General features: G+C 36.8%; 1 protein-coding gene across 6 annotated transcripts in view; it reads right to left on the bottom strand.

Moving 5' to 3' along the window:
* Positions 1–1,502: 1,502 nt before the first annotated feature.
* Positions 1,503–26,779, bottom strand: part of LAMA2 (laminin subunit alpha 2) — a 302,596-nt gene continuing 277,319 nt past the window's right edge. For 3 of the 6 annotated variants that reach the window (XM_085541683.1, XM_085541684.1, XM_085541682.1), the window contains 14 exons: positions 26,128–26,266; positions 22,196–22,316; positions 20,558–20,776; positions 18,960–19,108; positions 16,328–16,504; positions 15,440–15,653; positions 12,956–13,009; positions 10,498–10,610; positions 8,965–9,154; positions 7,116–7,271; positions 3,989–4,142; positions 3,508–3,638; positions 2,629–2,851; positions 1,503–1,779 (listed from right to left, as the gene is read on the bottom strand). In XM_085541683.1, the coding sequence (XP_085397809.1) occupies positions 1,625–1,779; positions 2,629–2,851; positions 3,508–3,638; positions 3,989–4,142; positions 7,116–7,271; positions 8,965–9,154; positions 10,498–10,610; positions 12,956–13,009; positions 15,440–15,653; positions 16,328–16,504; positions 18,960–19,108; positions 20,558–20,776; positions 22,196–22,316; positions 26,128–26,266 (2,195 nt within the window). In that variant the 3' untranslated portion in view covers positions 1,503–1,624. Of the gene's footprint in view, positions 1,780–2,628; positions 2,852–3,507; positions 3,639–3,988; positions 4,143–7,115; positions 7,272–8,964; positions 9,155–10,497; positions 10,611–12,955; positions 13,010–15,439; positions 15,654–16,327; positions 16,505–18,959; positions 19,109–20,557; positions 20,777–22,195; positions 22,317–24,558; positions 24,657–26,127; positions 26,267–26,779 lie in introns of those variants that run through there. The other 3 variants (XM_085541686.1, XM_085541681.1, XM_085541685.1) reach the window with 2 other exon arrangements.

Here is a 26,779-nt window from a genome sequence, read left to right on the forward strand (position 1 = left end):
GGTCAAAATGGCTTGGCTGGTTCTGGCTTTGTATGGAATTCATGTTAACAACAGAAAACAGTCTGCAGATGAGTTTTTGGGTTCATATTTTTTCATGAATTTTGTAAGTATTCAACTATATTTGAAATCTGATAGACTATTAAGCTTCTCAAACAATCCTGAAATATTACATGGATAGGAGCAGGAAAATACAGGTAACACAGGATAAAATAAATGCATGAATGAACGCTTTACACTTGGAACATGCATAGCATTGCCTGGCCATTAATTATTAACACTGAAAGACCAGTTGCAATTGGAAACTAGAATGCCTGCAGAAGTCAATTCAGGGCTTCCCAAAAAATAGCTATTTTTCTTTGAGATGCAGGAGTTGGAAGGGACCTCAAGAGACTATTGAAATCAGCCCCCTTGCTGAACTGGGTACCCTACAGTAGGTCATGCAGGTTGGTGTCCTGTTCTCTGAATGTCCCAATGCCAGCTTTGCAAAAGTCAAACTTGACAATTTGAAAAAATCCATAGAAAAAAAATAAATAGATGATTTAGTGATTATTTCCTGGTCTTATAAAACACACTCAGTGCTGATGGAAAATCACCAGTATTTGGCATTTCAGCACGAATCAGAGAAGCAACTTCTTTCTTCCACTTGATGTTTAAACTGCTGTTTGCAGAACACTCCAGATTTTATTTCAGGAATATCTGGGTTGGCTACTGCGTCCAGAATACTTCACAAACTGACAACATCAAGCATTAGAGTCTAAATGTTTAGGATGGGTTTTATTAAATCTGTGATAGCAAAGATTAGCATCATGTGCCATGCAGTGCTTTCTGGGATTCTCCTGCTTCATCTCCATTCTATTCTAATGCAGTAGTGTCAGCTCTTGCCATCCTTTATGAGCTGGGACTGTGAAGTGTGCTATGAGTAACTTTAAGATTGTGTAGTTGCAGGGAGGTGATATTAACATTTTTTTAAAATTACAGACCATTTAAAACCATCTCTCCAGGTAAATGAGTAGAACCTGGTTCTACTCTCTTAAGTCCAGTGTTCAAAGAATACAGCAGTAATTTTAGATATAATGTGCTGTTAGTAGTGATGTCAAATAAACCAAGCAGGAAGAAATATCTTCCTTCCCTGACCATAGCGTAACAGCAGCCACATAAAACTTCTGAAAACTGCGGGAAGTGACCAAAGCAAGCTTTTTTGAAGCAAGGTAAATACCCATTTTAAAAATGAAGGAAAGAGGTGTGAATAAGTACATGTCCATCGTCCTCAGGCTGGTAAAGGAATGTAAGCACCACAGTAAAGGAACACCTGCTTAATAGGTTATCTTGTTCAGCAGATGTATGCTGAAATATATCCATTTCAGACTACAAGGAAAGGGAGGGGGAGAATAAGCAATATGTTTTTTCCCACTCCCTTAATAAAAAGGCAGGGAGAAGATTAATTATGTTCTCTAGGTACCCTGAAAAAGCCATTTTAATATACCACAAACACAACTCACATATTTGCATGAAGGCATTTTATTATGAATGCAATGTATATATAGGTTTTTTTTTTTTGTTTGTTGGTTTTATGTTTTTAGTCTGAAATGCTTATATGAACAGGCCCACATGAGCTGAATGACAGTTAGCTTGCAGGGCATGACACCTGAACACCCTTCAGCTCCAGAGCTTTGCTGAAGTTAATCTCTTGAGGTTTGGCAGTACCCTTGGTGAGCTTCAGAGATCGAATGCATCCTTTGAAACGAATATTAGTAGTCAATCCAAACTGAGTCACACCATCTGAGGGAGGAAAAAATAAAAAGCAAAAGGGATTATATAAGTTAGAGTTGGTACTTCAGGTTTTTAATTATTTTCTGTTTGTTTTGTTTACAAACGTGAGGGACACATGATGATAAATACAAGAGAACTGACCATTTGCAAACGTTTTAACTGTGCTTTTAGAAAGAAAATTGCTATCAGGCAAGATTGATTGTTGATGAACTAGCATTCATTGACAACATAGTGGTAGATGGAGCTGGTTGCAGAGCTCAGTCCAGTTTGGAATTCTATTCAATTACTTCTGCTTGAAGCAAGTTCTCTCAACACTTCCAGACTACTGTGCAGCAAATTTTGATTAGTATCATTTAAAAAATCACTAGACTCCACAGCAAAGATATTTATTGGAAAGAGATGGCGATCTCTCTTCTCTCTATGTACAGGCTATTGTACATTTTTCGATTCCTTAAATTTCATAGACTGATATATGCAGTGCTTTGCTTTTTCAGTGTTATTCTTCCAGCACATTTAAATTTGTCAAATACTGCTACTACTTTATTACTGAACAAGAAGGTACTAAGTGGGAGAAGTGGGAGGCCGTGTGTGTTGTGGCAGAAGGCAGAAAGTCTCCTTGCTCTTATGTGACTGAATCTCCATTTGAGACGGTGCAAGTGGATTGGTGAGAATCCCTTAGAGATGCAGAACTTATTTTGAAATGGAACTGAATGCAGAAACAAGTTTCATGCCAAGTGGTACAAATGTGGGTGCTTTAATCCATCAGCTTTAGTGTGCTAGTCCTAATTGCATTTAAGACGTTATCAAGACAGTTGCCAGAGCATGAAGTAAAGCATTACTTGTGCATTGAATGCTTACCGGGATATCCTCCTACAAAGATGGGGTCATTAGTGTCTGCTGAGGTTGAGGCCCTGTTTGGGCTGTTACCATTCACCTGTCTGTCATCCACAGTCAGCTCTAAACGGTGCTTGATCTTGTTTGCAACAACCTTGTGCCACTGCCCATCACACAAGCTGGCTGGTGCATCAGGCTCATAGACAGCAGAGAATCGGCCTGCACCATTGTCAACGTGAAACATCACCTGAAATCAGGATGTGAAAGTGAGCTAGTTCTCAAAATAGTTATACATATGTAATATATGTATATATATAGTCATATATATATAGTTCTTATTTCTGTTGCATTTTTGTGTATTTTAAATCAACACGCTCAGATTATGCACATAGGATCTGTTACTAAATCAAAACTTAAGTATGGATTGATGTCCTTCGTAGGCTCAGGGAGGCTCTGCATTATGTCACTCAGATAAATGTGAGTAGAGAAGTGCTAAATTGTTGCATAGTTCATTTCCTCATTTTTGCCTTAGTTTTTGAGTCCCCTCTCTAAATAGCTATCTTTAGAGAAGGGAATACTGACTGTTTCACCAGACCCTGAAATAAAAAAATATACATAAGAAACCAGCATGATTGATGAAAATGCTTTTTTTCAAAGCTTTTCACATTTTTACTAATTTAAGTATTGATGTTGAAGTTTTAGTAAACTCAAGCATTACAGAATCTTTCAGAAAATGTTTGTAAAAGTGTAAGAACCTCTGAATGTATGGGAAGTGGCAAGTTGAGCATGTAAGGCGATCCTGATACTGACAGATATATCTTGAGACTGGAGTAGTAAGCATGCATTTAAATTATATGTACTCCAAGAGCCATTATATGGATTCAAGACTGACTGGCTACTCACTTTTCCATCCACTAATTCGATGCCAAGTCCATCCATTTTCTGGCTGCTGACTCCTAGAAGCACACCGTTCATTCGTGTTGTGCGGAATTCGAATTCCACAAGCAGATCTGTTCCCACCTTGTATGCACCAACTTAGAAAAAAGGGAAGGTACAGTGAAGTGAAGCATTCAATTACTTTATTCCTAATAATTACACAGTGTGTTGCTGGAGTAATGCAAGATAATTACCCTCCATAATGTAGCATTATTAAGGTACTCCATTTCATGTGAAAACAGTGTAAGAAATGATAATGGTGGCTGTACTGAGTGTGAGCCCTTGCTTAGAAAGTCATGTGTTCTATCTTTAGGCAAGATAATTGAATGTTTTAAGTGAGTTTTTTCTAGTACTGGTCTCGCCTTGCTTCCAGGCAACAGCACAGAACGTTTGGAAAACAACTTCTCTTTTTCCTTTGTTCTTGTCCTGTCAGCAAAATTACTGTTACCTGTTTTGGCAAAGCCTGTTCCATCGAAGTACGTTCCTTTCTGAGCAGCGACAAAGCATTTTCCAACACGGAAGCTTGAAGTTGGGTTATCCAGGTCAACTGGTGATTCTGTCATCTTAAAATTTCTGATGCAGCCATCAATGCTATAGGTGACCTGCATACCACATTTCAAACAAAATTTATAACAGTGCTGTCATGGTTTTGTAATTTTGCTATCAGTATTCCACATCATAACATCATGTAAAACATGGATACTTTTATCGAATGTGCAGTCCACAGAAGAAGACTACATATCCCAGAGAACATCACAGTCAGGGATAAGTCACGGGACCAGAACGCTATATAATCTTGTTCCCAGGCTGGAGTGCTCTCTCGCTTGGACTCTCGGAGAGCGGGAAGCGAGTTCACAGTAGAGTGATAGACACAATAGAGTTCACAGTAGGCCTCTCAGTTTTCGGGGACTCTTTCTCTCTGTTTCGTTTGATTTATTGGCCTCAATTATATTATATTGTGTTATCTTGTATTCCGATATCATATTTAGTAAAATAAGTTTTTCCTCCTTAGATTGCCACTGTTTTTATCCCATTTCCCTTTTCCCCCTCCTTTCCAGGCAAGCTGAAATGCTCAGCATAAAGGCCTAAATGTTGTCATCATAAACAACTTTTCCTTTGCTTCTCTTCTGGATTTATGGAGTTGAATGAAACTTGAATTTTACGTAGCTAATCCTTAATATCTGACTGTAATTGGAATCTAATCTCAGTTGCATGAAGGATGAATAACATTACTTTCCAGAGATGTGATCTGACTCACATCTATTTGGCTTAATGGAGGGAATGTAAAATAATACACTGCATAATGAAACATAGCAAATTACATCAGCAATGCAGGAATTTAATGTCCTGTACTTTACCTTTTTAATTGACTAGGTTATGGCATTTTTAAGTAGACAAAGATATTGGATATAGTTCTCTGGGCTGCTGGTAGTTTTAGGAGGGTGGTTATTTTTATTTATTTATTTATTTTTAACTTTTTTTCCTCCCATTTAATCGCATTACTGTAGGCCTACTGTTGCATGATGAAACTGAGCTAATAAGTATAGGCAGCTGCAAAAAATGAACAAAGCCTTTATGTAAAGGTTAGTCATATATAATTCTTCACATAACGTTCCATAGAGCTAGTGACCACACTGATAATGGCCACACTATTGGTCAGAGAGCAGGATTTGGCACAATTCTGTAACCGTGGGTGGTGGTGTGTACCCATTGAAGCTGTTGATGTGAATGAGTGAGGGTAGGGCTGAGGGGCTGTGCAGGTGCTGTTCCAGTGGCACCTCCTACTCTGTGAACAGCCCCTCAGCTCTCCTTCCCTAGCTCTGCAGGAGCTGCATCTTGGTTCTCAGCTTCCGACAAAGGCAAAATAAGCACTTCCAAGAAGAAAAGTAATGCATAATAAGTAAAGTAGTAGGAAGGAGGAAAACAAAAATCAGCAAGTAAAATGCTGTGAAGAAATATGTATGAATATAGAAAAGAGGGTAGTCTTGACTCTTCACACAACCCACTGCATGTAACATGGCATTATATTGCTTATTACTACTAAATAAACCTGTACAAAATGTTCACTAAATATGTATAAAATATCAGTGAATATATTCAGTTCTGATCCAAGTAATGCTTTCTATCAGATATTTCATTAGGCCTTTTTCTAATTTCTAAATGAAAATCATCTCCAAATCTATATTTTGTTACTAAAAACTCCATCCTACAAAACAAATCTTGTCATCTTTACCTTGAAAATCAATCATACAAATGCAAGATTTGTGGACAACTTGATAACATTCTGTACTGAAGAACTTGAGTTTCCATATAGAAAAGCAAATCTGGTTAATTTTAATGTAACAGGTTGTTATAATTCAGGAAAAAGCCTAATTTTAAGTACTAAAAATGTGACATCTGCTGGAGCCAAACAAGTAGGTATCACTCCTCTGCACTGAAGAGGAAGCCATCCCACCTACTGGTATGTACTAGACTGACATCTAAAGATGTTTAGAAGAAAGCCCTAAGTAAGATACTACATGCTTTCAACTTTGCTTCAGAGACTTTATGTGAAGCATGCAACACAATATTCTATTAATACATCATGAGATGTATTTTACTGAGAATGACTGCATGGCAGGCAATGATTTTTATCTTCTGTGAATGACATTTGAAGTCACAGCTTCGTTAAATCCCAAAGCACTTAAGACTGTCAGAATCTGACAAGATTTTTATTGCCAGACTGAGCCATTTATTTGCTTGGGTTCCCTCTATTACTTCTGACAAAGAGCAGTAGGTAAGGATTTAGTGTTACCTTTATCCTTAGATTATTATTTGTAAATTTCAGTTGTATTTCAAACAATGTAATTTGTAATACTAGGAATTATACTTTAGGGTAGTTATGTATGTTAATGTTCTTCATGCCTCAGTTGTGTTTACATAAATCCACACGGTTTTGGTGAGGGAACACTTCCTTTTAATCCTACTGTGTTTAAGCCAAAATGATGCTTGACTACTCTGGGCTATCTGTTTACGAAGATATTTTTTTTATCAGCAGGGAAGCTGGGAATTTAAACTGAAACAGTGATAAATAATTACATTCAAGGACAACACAGTTTTCATGGTCTACTTCAAAATGTCTTCTTGCCTGGGTTAATAAGAACAACAAAAACCCAACTAATACAGTAAGCAGCAGTACTACTGGATACTTAATTCAAGATAGTTTTGGTTTCTGCTGCTTCTCTTAGGAGATGCTTTCACTATTTACTGGTGCTCAGTGCTAGATGAATTTATGGCCAAAAGAAAAGGCAAGTAGCATCCAGTGTCTTATTCTCTGGCTGTGTAGTGATCCATGTGACTTCTTGGATCAAGTTTCCAAGTTACTTTCCTGTAACAGTAACTGTTTGCTATTACTGGCTCTTTGCATTAACTGGTTTTGAAGTCCAGTCCTTCCACAGACAGAGGGTAGTATATCTTCTGTAAAGTCCACTTTATCAAAATTCTTTAGCTGTCATTGGAAAAACAAAACTGAGAAGGCATAGGTACTGATCAAGACATGCTTAAGAAGTGTAGGATACTTAGTTAAATTTACTTACAGGACCAATTCTTCTTGTTGTGTAGTTTACAGGCAGCCCACCAACATAGAGCATTCCCACAACATCCAATATATCAGCCTTTTTTGGGCTAACAGTCCTGTTTGAAACACCATCTACAATGAGGTTTCCTTCTTGCTTGGTTCGAATGACTTTTATCTAAAAAGAAGCACAAATGTAATACAATTACAGACAATGCCACTATAACAAAGAGTTTCCAGATTGGACTGTTAGACTTATTACAAAATTTATAACAATAACTGAGAAAGTAGTGGTTAGCAGAAGTGCTTGAGTAGCAATTATGGATAGCGTCCATGGAACAGAGCTCCTGTATAAGGTTCTATGCAAACAAATGGTTGCCTTTTAATTAGACATGCTTCAGGAGACATCATGAGTGTTATTTATTAGAATTACTGAGAAGATGTGGGATTCCTTTTGAAAGCTACATTACTGCTACCATAGGCACACTACAATATTCTTTTTCCTAGAATCAGATAGTAATGGTAAGTACTAAAGCCAGAAAATTTTAAATGATAAAAGCACATGTTGCTTTTATCACGTTGCTATCATTTTCTAACAAGTTTTGTTACAGCACGGTCAGGATATTAGATCGTGATTCCTTTAGTTTGAGTGTACCTCAAATGATAGTTCAGGCTGGAGTAGTGCCAGCTGTGTTTGTACAACTTCTGTTCAGAGAAATGGGCTGTGAACTGCATTGAAGGTATGCAGATGCTGCAAAGCTCATCAGGTTCTGTCCCAACAACTGAAGGCTAATTTCTGTCCAGAGACAGTAGACCTGATGGAAACATTTTTTTCTAAACTATTTCAATAGGTTTTTTTCTGCTTTTTTAAAAACAGTAAGTGTGGTTATTTATTAAAGAGACTGCCTTTCCCCTAGCCCTCCAAAATGGATTTTCTTTTGCTTTTTTGGTGTTCTGAATTTGGATTTGTCTCCATTCTTTTATTACATTTATTACAAGGTTTCATCCCCCACAGAGTGTCAAATTGCATGCCCAACAAGGATTGCCTTGCATTAAGAAATAGATATCCCTGATAGTATGTTTAGAAAATAGAGAAAATAAGGCTAAAAGGAGGTCATAGCAGGAGGGAGTGTTAGTTCGCTGCCAGGCTTCTAAGGCAGTAGGTAAAGCTCATTAAATGCTGACTAGAACTTTATTTTTTCCCCTTATGAAACTATGTTACATTTAGAGTGTCTGCTAGCATCAAAAAGGTCCTGAATAAAAACCCAATGAAGATAAAACTCCTATGGTACAGATGATTTACTCTTGGTGATAGAACTGTTAATAGTGACGATACCAACATCTGTTCAGAACGTAATAACTATTATTGCATGTAACTGGAATGCATAGTTACCTGTTTTCTTCTGTGTCTTTATTGTTGTCTTCAAGCTTTTATTTTGTCTAATAAATATATTCTGTATCTGTTGTCCTTGGCCCAGTAAATACTGAATATCATGGTTGTGTTATTGTTCCTTCCCTTACCACCAGAATACTACTTGTGGCATATATTGATAAATGATTCCTCTCATAAATTTACAAAATAGGCTGCCAAATACACCCATGAATATAAAATGTATTCCCTAATGAATTGAATTAATGTTGCATGTTGAATGTTATTATTATTATTATTATTTTTCTTGTTAGCATTGTGTCCAAAGAGTGACATTATCAGCATATAAACAGCTGGCTTTTAAAGATGTATTCAGACATGATTGTTGCAGACTACAGAGATGTCTAATTGAAGGCTTAGCTTGTATATGCTATGTTTTAGCAAATCCTTCAGCTTTGTTTTCCCTTAAGATAGAGTAATTTGGCATTAGAGACTGTAGTACCTTGTGCCACTGGCCATCATTTATTTTATTGGGAATCATTGTGTTGGTGTCTCCACTTCCCAGATCATAGCTGAAGTAAGGCAGTCCACTCTTTATCTGAACTGTAGCAAAATCAGCATGGTTGATGCGGGCCATATAAAACAGCAAGCCAGAGTCAGCCATTGTTCGGACTTCAAATTCAATTGTAAGTCTGAAAAATCAAACAAGCAGGAGGACAGGGACAAAGAGAAGGTTATTCAGAGTTGCACAATAGAGAAAATATCTCTTTGCATTTGTCTAACAAAACTTTACAGTGTGTAAAAATGAGTTTACACAAGCATTTTACTTGTCCAACAGAGGTTAGGCAAGATAACTTGGTCACATGCATGTTGCATTTCATACACATCTGATCCCTGACATGTGAGTGTTCATTAGCCCTGTTACTGTGGAAATACAGAAGTGCAACTTTGGCATAGAATTTGGAGATTCAATTTCTCAGCTGCAGCTGTCATTGCTGGAAAATCCCAGCATTTGTAAAATTTCAGTGGCAGTACCCATCATTCAGACACAAAAAGCTCACAGAGAGGAGAAGGCTATAGAGACATTCAGCAAATGTTGAGTGTCTAATGAGTCCTACTGTCTGAAGACAGGTTACAAAGCTTTTAAAGAGGCAGAGAGGAGACTTTACAGTTGGAATATTAAGCACTGATTACCTGGAAGTAGTTGATTATATAAATATCTAAAATCATTGCCTGAAATTGGTCAGGCCTGGATTTTGATTTGAAAAGATGTGCAAGGACCACAGGATTACATTTTTCTTTTGTTTTCCTAGTTGTCTAAAACTAGCATAAATAAAATATACAGTATAGCGTCTTTACAGGTAACAAATAAGTGGGAGGTAGGTGGACTTGTAAATCAGTACAGCAACGAATATGCCCACTGGTGTAACATGGCATATTTCTTAATAATAACGTGTCTTCACAGCAAAATTGAATACTTAACAAGTTATAGCTTGCCAAACCTGCTGAAAACATCTGCATTTCTGGACAAAGCTCTTGGAACTCTTGTTTGTGTCAGTGTTGGGGGGAGGAAATGTAGCTGTATGGTAGGAGGACAATGTCATTTTGTCTGTTTACTGTGCAAGCCTAATCTTAACTACTGCAACAAAGGGAATGCAAGGTTGGCTTATTGCAAGAAATTAAGTTACTGAACTAAGAAACTTCTTTCCAAAAAGCGATCTAAGAACTTGATCACATGACTTGGTAAGATTCTTCTGTCTGCAATTTTTCTTTTAAAAGTCAGTTTAGGATCTATATGTGCCTGAAAACTTACAGAAAAGTTAAAAAGTTTTAGTGAGGACTGCTGAGATAGGCAGCTCATTGCCTAGATTTTATGTTTTAATCCTACTTATGTTTTTGCAATGAAAGGAATTAGTCATGGAATATGGTCGTTTTAAGTTTATGCTCATAACTGTGGGAGAAGCTTTTGTGACTCTTATAAGTGGCATTTTATTTTCATGTTGCTTCATCAAAATTCATTACCAAAATAACATACCTGTTTTTCACTTTGGTGCCATCAAATGCAACAGCAATGTGGCTGTTCCTTGAAAGACCAAAATGCTTGCCACCTTCCAAAATGCTTGGTTCTGTGTCGGCAACGCAGGAGTCCTGCAAAATATACAATGCTCATGCAAACTTTGTATTTTGCATCTCACGTGTGTACAGGCTGGAAGTCCTCCAGCTGCTCAGGAATCAGAATATTTCTGCTAGTCTAGACACTAGCCTTGCACTTCTCTGGTGTGCTGATGTCTCCCAGGCTAGCTGAAATTATAAAGCAGTATGACAGGAACTTGGTTTAAAAGCAGAGCTCATTAAGTTGGTTGTAAAAGCAAATAAAAGTAATATATGAGCATTGCTGCTTTCATGCCATCAGTGGGTATTTACAAGATTCTTAAGTGATTTCAAGGCGGCTCAGTGTACTCCTCTCTCATATAACTAAGTTTTATACCACAGGATGCCATCTTACAGAAACAAGGTCAGACTTAAAATTTAAGGAGATGCTATCCTGTCAATTTCGAGTCTAGTTAACTTAAAAATAATGAGATCTACAGATCTTGCAAGTGTCAATGAGCCTTTGCTTTTTCATATATATGTTTAACAATTTTTTTTTCTTTTTTTTTTTTCTTTTTTTTTTTTAATATGAGGACATTTCCTCTGTTGTGGCTAAAAGGCTCACACCAACAGTAAGGGAAGCAATTAATTGATTTATAGAAGTAACAACTTTTTAAACTTCTTGAACAATCTAATGCAGATGCTACCTGGTGTGTAAATGAAGAACCCCATCCCTGCCTGCTTTACTTTTATTAAATTTAGAGTGATACAACAACAGCAGGTAAAACACCTCTGCCAGTATAATTTCCCCTTTTTAATATTATCAGGTCTTTAAATCTCTGGCCCTAAAGCTCTAGGATGCGGCTGCCTGGGGCAATGAGAGACTGTGGTAATTACCAGCTCCTACTCATGCCTCCCACTGAGAGTATTGTGAAGAAACTGCTTAGAAGATCTAACACAAGGACAACAATACTATGGGGAAACAAACAAATGTTCATAGCTGCATGCTCTGTTTTTAAGCACTATGCCTGATATCATTTGGAGTTGGTGGCAGTCTCTTATTTGAGCCCAACTCAGCAGGGACCTGCAAATCACAAGGTGCAGTGCTTTACTGACAAAGAACTCTTTCTGTGAAACATTTGGAAAATGTCATGAGTGACTCATCAGGCACTGAGATTTCAGCTGCAAAGGGAAAATTTCTTTCTTTCTCCCTTTCAGTCAGGCTTTTTGGTACTGTTGTATTTTTTGTTTTACGCGTCATAAAGACCTTCACAATGGTAATGGTACAGAGAACTTCTAAAATTAATTTTCCACAATTAATGCTCTGTAGAGAAGAACACCATACATTATTATGATACATCAGTGTGCAAGGAGAGGGGGAGGAAAAGCAACAAGGAAAATTCAGCAGGGCTGAAGTAAGTTATGAATGTGTGACAACAGGCTTCCAATGAGCATCAAATTAGCTGCATTAGCAGTAGATGATATACGTATCTGTAAATAGTATTTTCTGTGGTATTTGGGCTGGCTAAAATCTGGAGATGGGGACCAGCTGCTGGTACTACAGTGACAGGAAAGAACTGAAAAATAAATTAATATATACTTTCCTGTGGAAGCTTTATGTTTAGAGCACACATTCTGACATTCAGTTGATTCTTTGGCTGGTTTCTGTTAGTGACGGCTCTGGCCTGAACTTGTGGCTGCTCCACTACACCAACAAAAGGTGCAGTTTTTCTGCATCTCAGCAGGAGGAGTGTACAGAAATGCGAGATGTGAGGGAACATGCTGGATACACCTGCGATACCTGGAATTGTTCCAAGCATATAGCAATTTATTATGGATAAATATTGGTCAATAAAAGTCTGTGTCCATTGGCTTGATGGAGAAATGCCAGTAAAAGGATGAAACATCAGTAGGGTGTGCTTGCAGGTTTAATTTAGGTTTTATTTAGAAGGTTTTATGTAGAAGCTTATTTCTGCTTTCATTTTAGCTAAGGACAGCCAGCTTTACAGCCTCCACGAGACTGCCAAGTTAACATAGATTATTGGCCTACATTAAAATATCCTGGCTCTGTTTTCTCTGTAATGGCTTGATAGTGTCCTGTATTTAAAAGAGGCTGCTCAATAATCTCCTATATTACCTGAGAGCCTCAAGACTGAACTCTTCAGCTGCACTTTCAGATATCAGGTATTCAGCTGGTAAGTCAAGGAGTGTGAATCACAGTGAAAACAAAGAATAGAAATGCCCACTGATGGACTGTGTCACACATTTTCTACAACCAATGCTGTATTAGTAATCACAGGGAATGCAGGAAAAAAGGAACACAAGTGAAGCAGCACTCACAGCTCCTTGGACTGTGTTAATAAAGCAATGAAGTAATGCTTGGAAAAAATGTTGTAAGGTACCGTCATGGGGTCAGTTGTAATGCCGGCGCTCTTCATTTCAGCAGCAAGCGAGTCCTGAGAAGCAGTGAATAATATGAGGCAGAAGCAGCAGTTACCCAAGCACTGGTCTCAGTTGAGAAACATTTTGGCACTCGCAGGAAGCAGCAACAGCAGAGTAGTGACCAGTGTATTTCCCAACTCTTGTAATTCTAAATCATGTTGCTTTTAGTAGAGGTATTTAATTTTTTGTTTGTTTGTTTGGGATTTAACTCCCCCCCCTGAGAATCATAGAATCACCAAGGTTGGAAAAGACCTAAAAGATCATCCAATCCAACTGTTCACCTGTTACCAATAGCTCCCGCTAAACCATGTCGCTCAACGCAACGTCCAATTATTCCTTGAACACCCACAGGGTTGGTGACTCCAACACCTCCCTGGGCAGTCCACAGTTCCATTCCAGTGCCTGACCACCCTTTCTGAGAAGTATTTTTTCCTAATGTCCAGCCTGAATCTCCCCTCCAAAAGCTTGAAACCAGAGACAGATGCACAGTGGAGATTGTGGAGTTTTATTTAAGTTCTCTTAGAGGTTTTTTTTAAAACATTATAATTCACTTAGGCCTCTTAAGTAGAAATGATTTATTTTTTTTTTCTTTTTTCTTTTATTATTTATTTATTTATTCTCCTGCTGTGTATTCTTCATATATAGTATTTCTAAGCTGGGCTTCTGTCTAAGTGTAATTGTCCCATTATTAAACCCCAGTTAATATGCTACAACATTTCCTATAAAATACATTGGAAAACTTGGATGAATGTAAAAATGGTCCAGAAGCTTTCTTTATTTAATGTAGTTTCAGGTCTTCAGAACACTAGAACTGTTTCATTTTACCAAGTGAGAAAGTGGGGTAATGGTGTTTTATTTGGATTTTTACTCAGAACGCTATTTCAAGTTATCATAGTTCTAGATACTTTATGCAAAACTCACCTAGTTTAGTTAACACCAGAAACTATTTCCATTTAAACAAAGAGATAATATTCCATTTTTTTTTTTCCATTTTGTTTTTCCTCTCAAATATTTCAGTCTATTTGTTTTGTTTGACTGCACTCTTTTACAGCAGTGTTCATTAAGACTGGCTAACCCTCTTTACCTTGTCATTGTGTAGTTCCTTATCTTTGTATGGTAAGCTCACTATGCTGTTTATTTGCTAACTTTTAACTGCAAACAGAGATGCATTACAGCCCTTGTATTACAACAACTCCACCTCGTGGGAGTTAATCACAATGCTGTCCTGAAGCATGAAAAGTATTTACAATTCTGGGCCTCAGAGCTAGTTGCAAGTATGATGGAATCACAGAATTGTTTAAGCTGGAAGGGACTTTCCAGATACATAGATGGTTACATGTGTTTTAGTGCCTGACAAATTCTAGATAAATCATAATGTATGCCTCTGGCCAATTAAGGTGGATGTGAATTTCAAATATAAATTAATGGTTTTTGACATAAGTTTGTACCATTATTTTTGTAAGAAAACACTGCTAGATATCCTACTTATTTTCAGGAGAACCAGAGAATGAGTGACACAGGGAATTCAGGTTAATTTCTCTCTTGCTGACAGAATTTCATGATCGTTAATCCTGACTTTCACCTGGTTCGGGAGCTCCTTTGAAAATGGTTAGAAAAGCCAACCTGAAAGAAACCATCCAATTTACTAACTTGGTTGTACCTGATATATGTGTATGTGTACATACCACACAAACTGAACTGTATACTGTATAAACCCATGGTTTGTTTACATAAGTAACAAAATGCAAATAGTTATTTTTCCTCAGTGTAATTTCCCATGGATATATTATTCATTTTAATACTTAGATATTTAAGCTTATGTCTGTTTTGGATTGTAACATATTACATCAACTTGTAAAAGATGTGTGACAGAAGTTTCTTCTTAAATGTCATTGTATAACGCTGCTGTTATTTAGCTTCTTAAGAATCCTGGGAACCACCATCATTCAGCACTGACTAGGGTTTTGGCTGTAAAGTCTCAGGACAAAATTTAAAAAAGAGTAGTGGAGGAACTGCCATATAAAACACCTCTAGACTATCTGTTTCTTCAGTCCTGTCACTGAATTGGCTGTTACCACATGCTTCAGAGAACAGCATAAGAAATATTGTAATGATAGGGATTTCCCACAGGAAAATTTCCTCTCCAGTTCTGATCAAGTATTGGTTGTCTCACATCCTGAAGTGTGAGTGTTCAGGGCTAAGCACACAAGCCAGATGTAATTCTTGCTGCTACATCATTCTTGAAAATACTGTAGAGACAATCCAAGCAATTATAATCAAATGGATTTCCATTATCCGTGTCTTACTGACAAGGTGTTCCCTATATGGTATCCTACTGAATTGTTACTATTTTTTGACAAATAATTCTCAATAGCTTACTTTTCATTTTTGCCTCATAACAAAATCTTTTCAAACTTTAACTAGGTGAAGTAATCTGTACTTACAAATGGGGAAGATATAGATGTTGGAGGAGATGGAGAAGCTCCAGCAAGATATGTCTCTGCTGTTTCCTTCTCTCTGTCTGGCTCAGGTTGGATCAGGACTGTTGAATGAACTGGTTTATCTTCTTCTTCAGGTGGCCTGGCCTCTGGTTCCAAAAAGGGACATTGGCCAATATCTGCATTTTCAAAGGCCACATGTTCAGCAAAGTCCATGGGGCTGAGAACACATGAAGAAATCAAGGTCTGTTATTAGTTTTTCTATGGCTTTACCACCTTTCTTTTTTTTTTTTTTTTAAACCAAATAGCTATATGCTGCAGTTCCTTTCCACTTCACAGGACACAACTGCCAGGATTAAACCCATCTGGTTTGATTACTGAGGTAAGACACTTAAATTAGAATCACAGAATTGTAGGGGTTGGAAGGGACCTCTAGAGATTGAGTCCAACCCCCCTGCCAAAGCAGGTTCCTTACACCATGTCGCACAGGTTAGTCTTGAATACCTCCAGAGAAGGAGACTCCACCACCTCCCTGGGCAAATTAATTTCCTCAGTATTTGTTAGAATTTGGATACTCTTGGAGATCAGCCTTGCTTACTTAAGAAAATGTTGGATTCCATAAATACCCATCACTGAGACAAGCCTTACTGCAGAATTACTGTGGTTTTTTTTTCAGGTCTATTTTATGGTTTAATAGGTAGGTGTTACATTGTCTGTAAAAGAGTTCACTAATTGCACTTCCTATGGAATGCATATCACACACAAAAATTCAAGGTCTTAATAAGAATATAGAATGTGTTCTAGGACTTGTTATTGTGATTTGTTGCAACAATGATGTTTCCTTTGGTAACCAAGACATTTAAACAGACATTTGTTGGCATTAGTGTGACTTACGTGGCATTAATGACGAGATTCCATATACAGCCCTCGAATGGTGGTATGTTTCTGAGAGGCACGGTGTGAAACTCAGAAGAAGTACCCCCAACAAAGAGTTTCCTAACAGAGATGGGCTGGTCTGTTGGCAGTCTCTGAGACTGGACTTTGTCTTCATCTACTTGCACAGTGAACATCCTGGGGGGTATTGGGGATTTAAAAGCGAAAAACACATTTTATGCTGGTTATCCTTTGCATTGGCATCACTATTTTACAGGTCCTATTTGCTCCTGCAGCAGCTAGTAGACTGAATGAACCCAAATGCTGTAATTAGAGGTTCACACTAAATGAATATTAACCTTTAGGTAGTTTTCAGTTACTGCTTTGCTTCCTTAGTAGATCTCCAACAGAGCTTGGCAAAATGGTGCTGTGGAGAGGCGGCAACATCAGCCTCTGGATGTACAAGAAGAGGTTTGTAGTGTGACAGCAGTGACATGGCAGGAACCAAGCCTGCTGTACTGTGATGCTACATAGTCATACTGTGCTCAGTGGGATGGGAACAGCAGGGGGTTGCTTTTCATATGGCTCCTTATTTCTTGGTTTGTACAAGCTATTATATTCTTGCAGGGGGACAAACTGCAGACTGCTCTGATCGCAGGAATCAACTGCAAGGTTGGATAATAACTTCAGTATTTTTGAATGTGAATGTGGAATGTTATTTATTTCTTTATGTTGAAAAACTGTATTAAATTACTAATGTTGGACAGAAATGAAGTATTGAAAACGTTAATTGAAAAGAGACCAATTTTCATATGTAAAATACTTGACTTTGTTATTTAGGCAAGTTCTACATAGAACTGGATAGTTATTCAAGCACTTGAATTAAATAACTGACATACAATACATAAGCTTTCCAATTTCCTGATAAATGTGTGTGTGTTCATTTGGTCTAGAAAACTGTAGGGTCAGAAAGTTGTACATTTTACAGAGGATTTGAGGAAGTGCATATTAAATACCCTATGTTTTGAGGGATCTGAGGAATCTCTAGGATTTCCCCCACCCAGATCCCTCAGTGATAGAAAGGCAAAGATTGCTCTGGGGCTAAGAGAATAATTTAGGTTCTGTGAAGTGTCCCAGGGAGGACTTTTCTCTCCAGTGCCTTCAGAGGAAGTATAAGGAAACGAGCCTGTCAGATCTTGAGTTATTCTTTGTGCTACATGGATAGTGACTGTCAACATCTTTGTCAGCTCACATACTTTTTATCTTATCTTTAGCCATTACCATAGTAAACATTTTGGCACCAAGTGGAACCATACAATAACGTGCATTAGTTGTCAAACAGTATCCTATAATTACTTTGGAAGAGAAAACAAATAGTTTATAATTACATGGGCAATTAGCTGTCTGGAGAGTTTTCGAATGACATTAAATCAAATAAAGCATGTGTTCACGTTGAGGAGGGTGCTGGTCTTAATTGATGTCTTTTCCCTCCATTTCAGCTTACAGAAACTTGTAAAGTTCAGACAAATTGTGTTGTAACAGAGCTACTTAAAAAAAAAAAATAAATAAAAATGGTCATTCATCTAACAAGCATCATCACTGGGTGGCATTGTGCAGCAATTGTTGTCTTGATGTACTCTCACAGGTCAAGCTACTGTACTTGCTGTAGCACTGCTGGAAAGAACTATCTCTGTTGTTGAGAGCTTATTATTATCATTACTGGATAATTGTGTTCTGTCACAGCAGCACGTGGTGTTTTGCATAATGCAGTAGTACATTTCCAGAGTAACTTTTTTCCTCCAAGGAATGTGCAGTTTTACCTCTGACTAGATTGATAGACATCGAAACCAGGGAGAAATACTGTCTGAAGGCATTATTTACAAGAATTATTTAATAATACAAAAGAAATTGAAATTAAAAAATCATACTGAAAAAAAAGTAAAGCAGGTTAGAGAGAAGATAGAAGTTATGGAAGGGCACGTGGGGACTAGACAGACTGGAGCTGTCGCTCAAGGAGGTGGTTGTATTGTTACTGAGCATAGAAAGCGATGCCTAGCATTCAGTGTGTTTGAGTAAGCCTGTTCAATTACATCTACCACATTTTGTAACATGCTGGGTGTTATGTGCCTTTCTAATTTCTTTTGAACAAAGCAAGAAAGAGCGATTTCGTACACAGTGCACTAATCCACTGAATGTTTGTACAGTAAATGCCCACTGCATCAAACAGCTTGGAACAAGGGTGATGTCAGGCCATTAATTATTCTTGCTACTTCAGTAGCACTATTCCTTATTATTTCTCAAGTGATGAAGTAATAATAAGCATTTCTTGTAACAGCTGTGAAAGGGTAAAGGAAGTTAAGTGAAATTCTGTTCAAAATGGTCTGAAAAGGTGTTCAGTGGCTTTCCAGCAATAAGAAATATTGTTATTAATCTCTATGTGTCTTCACTGTTTTACCATATTTATCTGGGCACCACTGTGTATTCAACAACACGTGGCATTTCAAAACAGTAACAGCCTTGCTCTGTGGAATAAAAGGTACTGATGGGAAACTAACTTCAGTGGAAGCATTTGAGTGGATTGCTGATGACACTGATGCATTCATTTTGTTAAATGATATGTGCTGCATGTTCTGTAGCACCGCCAGATTGTTACCCTTTAGATCTTTCTATCCTAACAGAGTGCGCTCTGCCATCATGAAACTTGACTGCTTCTGGTCTGATGGTGATCCTGTGGGGATCTTGGATTCCAGTGGAGATATGCACTTCCAATCGGCCTCTGTTCAGGAACACTGCATAGTAAGCCTGCAATGGACATTTTGTTATATGAAGGTAAGTTACATTTCAAAATACACAGTTTTACTTAGTTTTACATTACTACGTATGCTTTATTTTCTTAAGTTTGTTTTTAATTTGCTCACTGTAGTCACAATATTGTAATTACAGTTCTGCTGCTTCTGCCACATTCAGGCTCCACAATATTTTTATAATGATGAATGAGTGAGATTAGGTACTTCTGGAAAACTTCATCAGAAGAGTTAGCTCTATGCATAATCATCCAAAGGGAAGAAAGGATACTTTGGACCTAAAATTCTTCTGATTTTAGATGTTCCAAGGTTTGAAACCTCAAAATCTGAATAGCATTGGTCACAGAGTGAGTTCTGCATTTGTAGGGCCGGCAAACCACACTCACAGTTACTCTAGCAACCAATAACACCTTGTAGTGAATACTGGGATCTAACCTACAGTTACTGTAGCAATGCATGTCATGCACACTTGTGACCTGAAGAGATGGATAATGTTAAAGGAACACATGCCCTGAAGTCAATGCCGTGTGAGAGAGCCTTTATAAAGAATTGTCCCTGTGGTGTGTTCCTTAAGATCACTGGGAGTTCTGTCCCCAGGCAGGTGTGAAGAGCAATGAAATATTATTTCCCAAAAGAAGGAAGCCATGTATTTTATCTTTGCTTTACTATGTCTATATATGATGTTTTCAATTATTCGAGACTTGAACAATTTCTAACAGCCATCACATCTGCACCAGTTAGTCATTTAGACAGTGCAGGTATTTCCTCTAAATAGACTGACTTTATTCTTTTCAAGAAGGATTTATAGTGTAGATTAGTATTTTAAGGGGGAAGAAGAAAGGTTGGAGCACTCTTAAGTCACAAATCCCACAGTAGTGATCCTAAGCACCAGGGGGCTTACACTGTGCTGCTCTTAGTGACTTGTTCTTTTTTGTTTCACTGAAAATGGAATGGTTGTTATTTGTGTCAATATGACCAGGAATGAGAGATGTTTCCAGGTATAATAAGTAGTGCACAAGTAGTAGTTAGGATAAGGACTCAAATTCTCAAATACTTAAAAACAAACAAAAGCAACCTGGGAGCATCTATATGATAAAAAAAAAAAACCAACACAAATCTGTTGTTTAACAACAACCAATAGATGATAGAATGGCCTGGGTTGAAAAGAACCTCAAAGGTTATATAGTTTCAACTCCCCTGCCCTGGGACAGCGTCACCAACCACTACTAAACCAGGCTGCCCAGCGTCACATCCAACCTGGCCTTGTTTGCCTCCAGGGATGGAGCATCTACGACCTCTCTGGTCAACCTGTTTCAGTGTCATCACCCTTTGAGTGAAAAATAGTTATAAAGTATAACATGCAGCAGTGTCTCAGAACAAAACTGAATGGAAGAAATTCATTATAATTGTGTGGTGTTTGTTTGTTTTTGTATCTTTTGCCTCATACCTGTCCGGTCTGTCTGCGTTTTCTCTTTGAAGGGGCAGTTTTCCTTCCAGTGTTTCTGCGCTTTCTCCTGGGGGGAACAACTGTGCCGCTTGAGCCAAACAAAATGATTCCAGACTCATTCTTGGTGCTGAAGGAGAGGTTGATTTCTGTGCCCACATCAAAGGAGACAGGTGGCATTTCCAAAAAGCCTTGCTTGGGGAAACTAACTGTATAAATATTCTGTAGAAGAGGACAGAAAATTAGGATTAAAAGCAGTGTATGAACACAGAGAAAGCTAACTAAAATTTAACTAAAACTATGGAAATGAAAAAGGGTTAAGAGATGGAAAGTAAAAAAATTTAAGCAACTTACTTTTCAAAATATCGTGCAAACATTAACTGTTTACACCTATCACATGAGGATATTTCTGGAGTTTGTCCTTATAGGAATGCAAAGTTCTAATGTAAATATGGTAAGACTTTGCTTTCAAATCAGTACCATTGATAGCAACATTTAATGTGAACACAAACTAGATTCTATTATTCTTCAAACTTGCTTTGAAATTACTTTCCATTAATCAATCATTAGTACTTCACCATAATTGCTTCATTAAGCAGTACTGACTTCTTGAAGACCCAGGCTTGTAAATGAAGTGTTTGTTGTTTATGTCTCAACTCTTTTCTACATTCATAGCCACCAGCACAATTTAAAGAGCAGAGTGTGTCATCAAATAATAAATTGATGCATACTCCTGAAAATTTTCTGTAACTTCTTCCAATTCTTGCAATCTACCATCTGGGGAAGTCTAGCCTATATAAACAATTATTTTCAGAAAACAATTCACCATTTTTTTTCAGTACAATAGAACTGTTTTTAGATGTAGAGATAGAAGAGCACATCAGATAAAATCATTGCTTATGTTTACCTTTCTTTGAAATCCCAGTGCATTTATGTAACTAAGTATATCCAGTCTTTTTGTATGCTTTTATTTGTCACACCTTAAATTATCCTACATATCCTGTTTTGTATATTTAGAATGCTTTAATTCTGCCATACAATATTCAATCCAATCAGTTTTCAAGCCCTGAAACCTCAAGGGTATTTTTAAAAAAACAAACAACCTGATAAGCGGAGCTCTTTCTATGATTCGCAGCAACAGAAAAACATGAATAGAGGAATACTTATTTTCTGGCCAAGAAAAATTTAAAGTTTTTGATGAACTGAAATAAGATGCAAAATTTGAACTACGTCATTGCTCACAGTTGAGCTTTACCACTGTTAAACATTTTAGAAAATCCTACATTGGGTAGATAGATATTATTCCTGGACAGCTGAAATAAAAACTAAGAAGTCAGGATCTGGAAAACTGGTTTACATGCTAATCAGACTCATCCATATTTCTCTTAAATATACCAGTACTGATGTTGAGGTTAGATCACTATATGCATCTAAACACATCTCACAGGATTAAGATGTTCTGTCATAAAATCAGAAAACATTTATATCCTTTAAGACCAAATAATATAATATAATATAATATAATATAATATAATATAATATAATATAATATAATATAATATAATATAATATAATATAATATAATATAATATAATATAAAATATAATATAACATAACATAACATAACATAATCCTACTAACCTCCAGTGTGCATCCTTTGGTTAGGCCAACAAAATCAGGACTACTCAATATATTATATGGGGTCCTTGAAATTTCTATCTCTTTGAGGCAACCTGAATATTTCTTTAAGTTCACTTCAGGTCTAAAAAAAAATTCAAAAGTAAAATGTATTTTCAAAACCAGACTTTAGTGAACACACAGATACATGCAGTTTTTGAGATGCACACAGATGCTTGATTTTTGTTTTTAAATGCACACACTCAGACAAATACATCTTGCCTTCCACTCATAATACGCTTATCACTTATCAAAGGTGTAACAGAGGATTCATTGCCTTTGTCAACAGACCCTTCTTTTCTTTCTTCCTTGGTAAAGGAGTGCTGTCACATTCAGCATTTAAATGCACTAAGCTATGACAAAGATGAGAGAAGCAGTATGGAAAATCATAACAATAAGGAGAAACCTTGACTGGAAGAAAGACGTTTCATTCATCTTTATGCATGCTGGATCTTAATGAAAGAAACTTTTATAGCATACAACAATTTTGGATGAAGTATTTGCCAAGGTGTAAAAAATAAAATTCATTTTTGATTATTTTTTATGCTTTAGGAACCCTTTATGTTCACATGGACTGATAATAGATTTCTTTATATTTTGAGTATCTTTCATATGAATGCTGCTGCGTATTTGTTTGGAACACAGCAGTACACTTAACTTTCTCAAGCAGATAGCAGAAATAAAACACTTGGGTTTGTCATAGAACCTGATTACTCATCCAAGGCATAAAACATTATGACAGAATGGCAAATTTCCAGATTTTCACTCATCATCTGGAAGAAATGAGAAAACCCCTCAAAGTTGCACCAAAGCTTGTATGCTTGAGTGCAAAAATCTGATCTTCAGATTGCAGACCTGGGAACACCAGAGAAAGACCATAATTGCAGGCAAGTTTTGAACCAGGTTTGCACAAATAGAAGCCTTATGAAGGCGATTAAGGAAAAAAAAAGCTACCATTTGTACCATGAAACAAAGCAGTAGTTAATTCACTCGCAATGTTACAGTCACCCATGAGTGCTGACAGTTTAGTAGAATATCTGAATAATATGAGCAGCTCAAAGAAAGAAAAATGAATTTGAAAAATTAATAAGGAGTTAAGACTGGTGAGACAAAAGAAACAACTCAGCTCCCTAGGAAGTAAGAAAAATTTTAAAACGTTGTTAATTCCAAAATTAAACCATTTTGCACAGACACTGTATAGCTGCGTGTTTTGGCACCAAAAGCCATTCTTTGCATAATAGCCATCCTAGCAAGCGCAGTATTCTCTGGCAAATTGTCAGCCCCTATATGACTCAAACAGTCTGTCTTACTGAAATACTACTTATTCCGATATATTCACAATCATGTAAGTTGTGCTCATCTTTCTTTCATTTTAGATTTTCTATTTCTTAGCTCTATTTCCCAGCAACAAAACTCATTTGCTGTGTCCCTGTGAACAGTGCCCATACTGTCCCTGTCATTGCCATCCAGTCCTGTCCAGTTCAAGGCTGCTCTGATGCTGCCTGGTTACAGGCAGCTCCTGTAATTGTTGCTTGTAATTCCTCATCCATATGAACTCTACGTTCTTTTACTAATCTGATACTTGTTTGATGCTGTTTTAACACTTCTTTTTCTCTTCGTTCTCCTCCAAAGCATACAAAACAAGGTACAAGTTCATTCAGATCTCAGATTGTTATCGTTATTCTTTTGTGCCAAATTAGTATCATTTTCAAGTGATGACATGAAAAGATACTGGAGCATGGGAAGAAATAATCTATTCTAGTTTTCTTTAATAGAGTGAGTTTCTTGGAATGTGTTAGGAAAATTATATATCTCTAAGTCAACCCAGGAAATATGCTGCAAAACAGAGTCAGGATATATTCCTCTCTGAAAAATCAAAACAAAACTAGTAGAAGCAAATGGCTGCAAACTGAAATTCTAGTAAAAATCAGGTGACATCCTCAATCTTTTCCATAATATTCAAACTCAGAAGTGGCAAACTTCACAAAAGCCTGCGCCTAGCTTTCATGCCTTCCTCAGTAATTAACTCACAGCCTTAGAGTGCATAGCTCCTTTACTGACCCTAGACTATGCTGCTATCACAACCTAGAGATCCTAAACTTGGAAATATAGCTTGCTGTAACTTTTCTTCTAATGCATTCCAGTATAATAAACAAACACAGCTGAATTAAGCAGCTGTGTGAAGAAAATAGAAGTAATTTGTGTAGGTGTGGGCACAGCATGTAACATGACAGCGTTAAGCACTTGGAAGCAGATTTGCTTGTTGCAGCAGGAACAACTTGCTGAATTTACAGCCTTAGCATAACAGCTGGTATAAACACTACCCCCAAGCTGCTACTGCACTGCTGCTTGTGCTTTCAAGCTACACTTACTAGACACATGCAAGTCATGCAAGTAATCTGATTATTTTTACCTTGCTTTCATACTATGACGAGAAAGAAAGACAAAAAAAAAAAAAATTACATTAATTATAACTAATGACACTTATTAACAAGGTTCAAAATATTTCACAGCACAGTAGATATGCAAATAATACATAATGGATGGTGAGATTCTATATACACTGTCAGGGTATGATAATTAGCAAAGTACCTGAAAATGTAGTACATCAGAAAGCTTTTATAATTTGTTGCTGTACTTGGTCATGAATAAAAAGCAAATTATGTAAAAGAATGTGGCAGACTGACACAAGCTGAAAATTACAAAGTTGGGGAATGCAGCATCTATTGTTTGTAGCAGTTCAGTTTTGCCTTAGTCCCCTTTTCACTGCTTTTGACTCTAATTTACTGTAACATCCATCTTGTACCAATGACTGATGAATCATAGCTGTAGGCAAAATGGTTACTAAAGGTCCAAATAGTTGCTGTAAGCTGATCTTCTGAGCAATCACACACACACATTAAAAAAAAAAAAAAAAAAAAGCCAAAATTGCTCTAGACATTATGTGCTGGTGTGATTGCACAATTACATAGTATAGTGTTAAATCTCATGCGTAAAACAGCTTACATCTTAGTATTGCTGGATGATTTGACATCAGAGGTTAGCCGTTAATCTAATAAATTAACTAATATGTCCATTCTTCTAGTTGCAGAACAGCCTGTAGACTAATTACAACAGTTCTTGTGCAGAAGACAACTTCAAGGCTGTCATTATGCCATGTAGCTAAAAGTGACATAGATTAATGAGTTTGTTCCTGCACTGCTCATCTGTTCATTGTAGCACACAATTCTTTTGTTCCTGTCATTGCAAAACTGCTGAATATTCATTAGAAACTTAAAAACTATTTAAAACCGTGTAATACACTCACTAATTTCAAGAGTCTCTTACCTAGTTACTTTAGTTTATTGAAGTTTATAAAAAATAATATGCAATTAAAAAAAAAATAATTTTATTGGAGTCAAAAGTTCGGGTTCAGGCATTTAAAATATTTGATTTGGTTTATTTATGCGTAGTATCTATAGTGACCCTGTTTAACTAGAAACATGTAGCAATTTCACAGTAAATCTACAAGGAATAGTTTTCTACTCATGCACATGTTAAGCACTCATGCTTCATTTTTATGCAACTATGGGGGTGTTTCTATGTGGCTGGAGTAATAAATTCTATTCATCAATTAAGAAAATAGACTGAAAAGAAAGCCAGCTACATCATGATTCTGCACAGAATCAGAAAGCTGCATAGCATACAACATCAATTTGCATCGTATTTATGTAACTTGAGCTTGAGTAGCATTGAAATGCACCAGTGATGAAGCTTTGGTCTGGCAGTATAGAGTACACTGGCAATCTACCATTTACTTACAGCAAATGTATTTGATAAATAGATAGATGCAATAGGATTACACTACATTTACATTCCCTTCCCAAAGGTGAAGAGATTTCTTTGAGTCATGTTACCTTAAGTTTCTAAGGGTTGGCAGTCCACCAAAATATATTTTTTCATGCCCCTTTAAGTTGAGTCCAAAGTGGCTGCCTGTAGAGGTTGTTGCTATCATCTCTTCTTCATTGGTGTCTATGTCTACAATTGATATGTTGGCTGGAAGAAATAAAAGATTAGTTTCAAAACATCAGACATTAAAAATAATGTCTTAGCAAATATAAATAAAATAAATAAAAAAGGATAAATAATTAGAGGATTTGCAGGTGAAGGAAGAAATAAGGAGAGTTTCATTTTGAAGTTAGGGCACTGGGTTTCCCAATTTATGTCAGATACATTCAGAGGGAGAGACCCACACTCTCCTCTGTTTCCATAACAACCTCAAAAACTACAGCAATTCTGTATGCTTTAGTTATTTGTATTTTCCAAACCAATTTCAGTTTGTTACGTTATTTGTGTCAATGCAATTTGGAACTCACATTTCAGGACAAAATCAAGACAGAAGAGATAATTTTACATTTAATTTGTGATTTCAGTCCAAAAGTTGACACTTGAACAGGATATTTTAGATTACAATTTTGTTAAGGATTATCATGATATGCCTAAGAGATTTGCCATCCGTCACTCTAAACCATTTTTAACCCAAAGCAGTCAGTTGCTGTCATGTCTAAT

Source organism: Coturnix japonica, chromosome 3 (genome assembly GCF_054131305.1).
Source record: "Coturnix japonica strain WE chromosome 3, WE-NBRP24, whole genome shotgun sequence".
Classification (NCBI taxonomy): domain Eukaryota; kingdom Metazoa; phylum Chordata; class Aves; order Galliformes; family Phasianidae; genus Coturnix; species Coturnix japonica.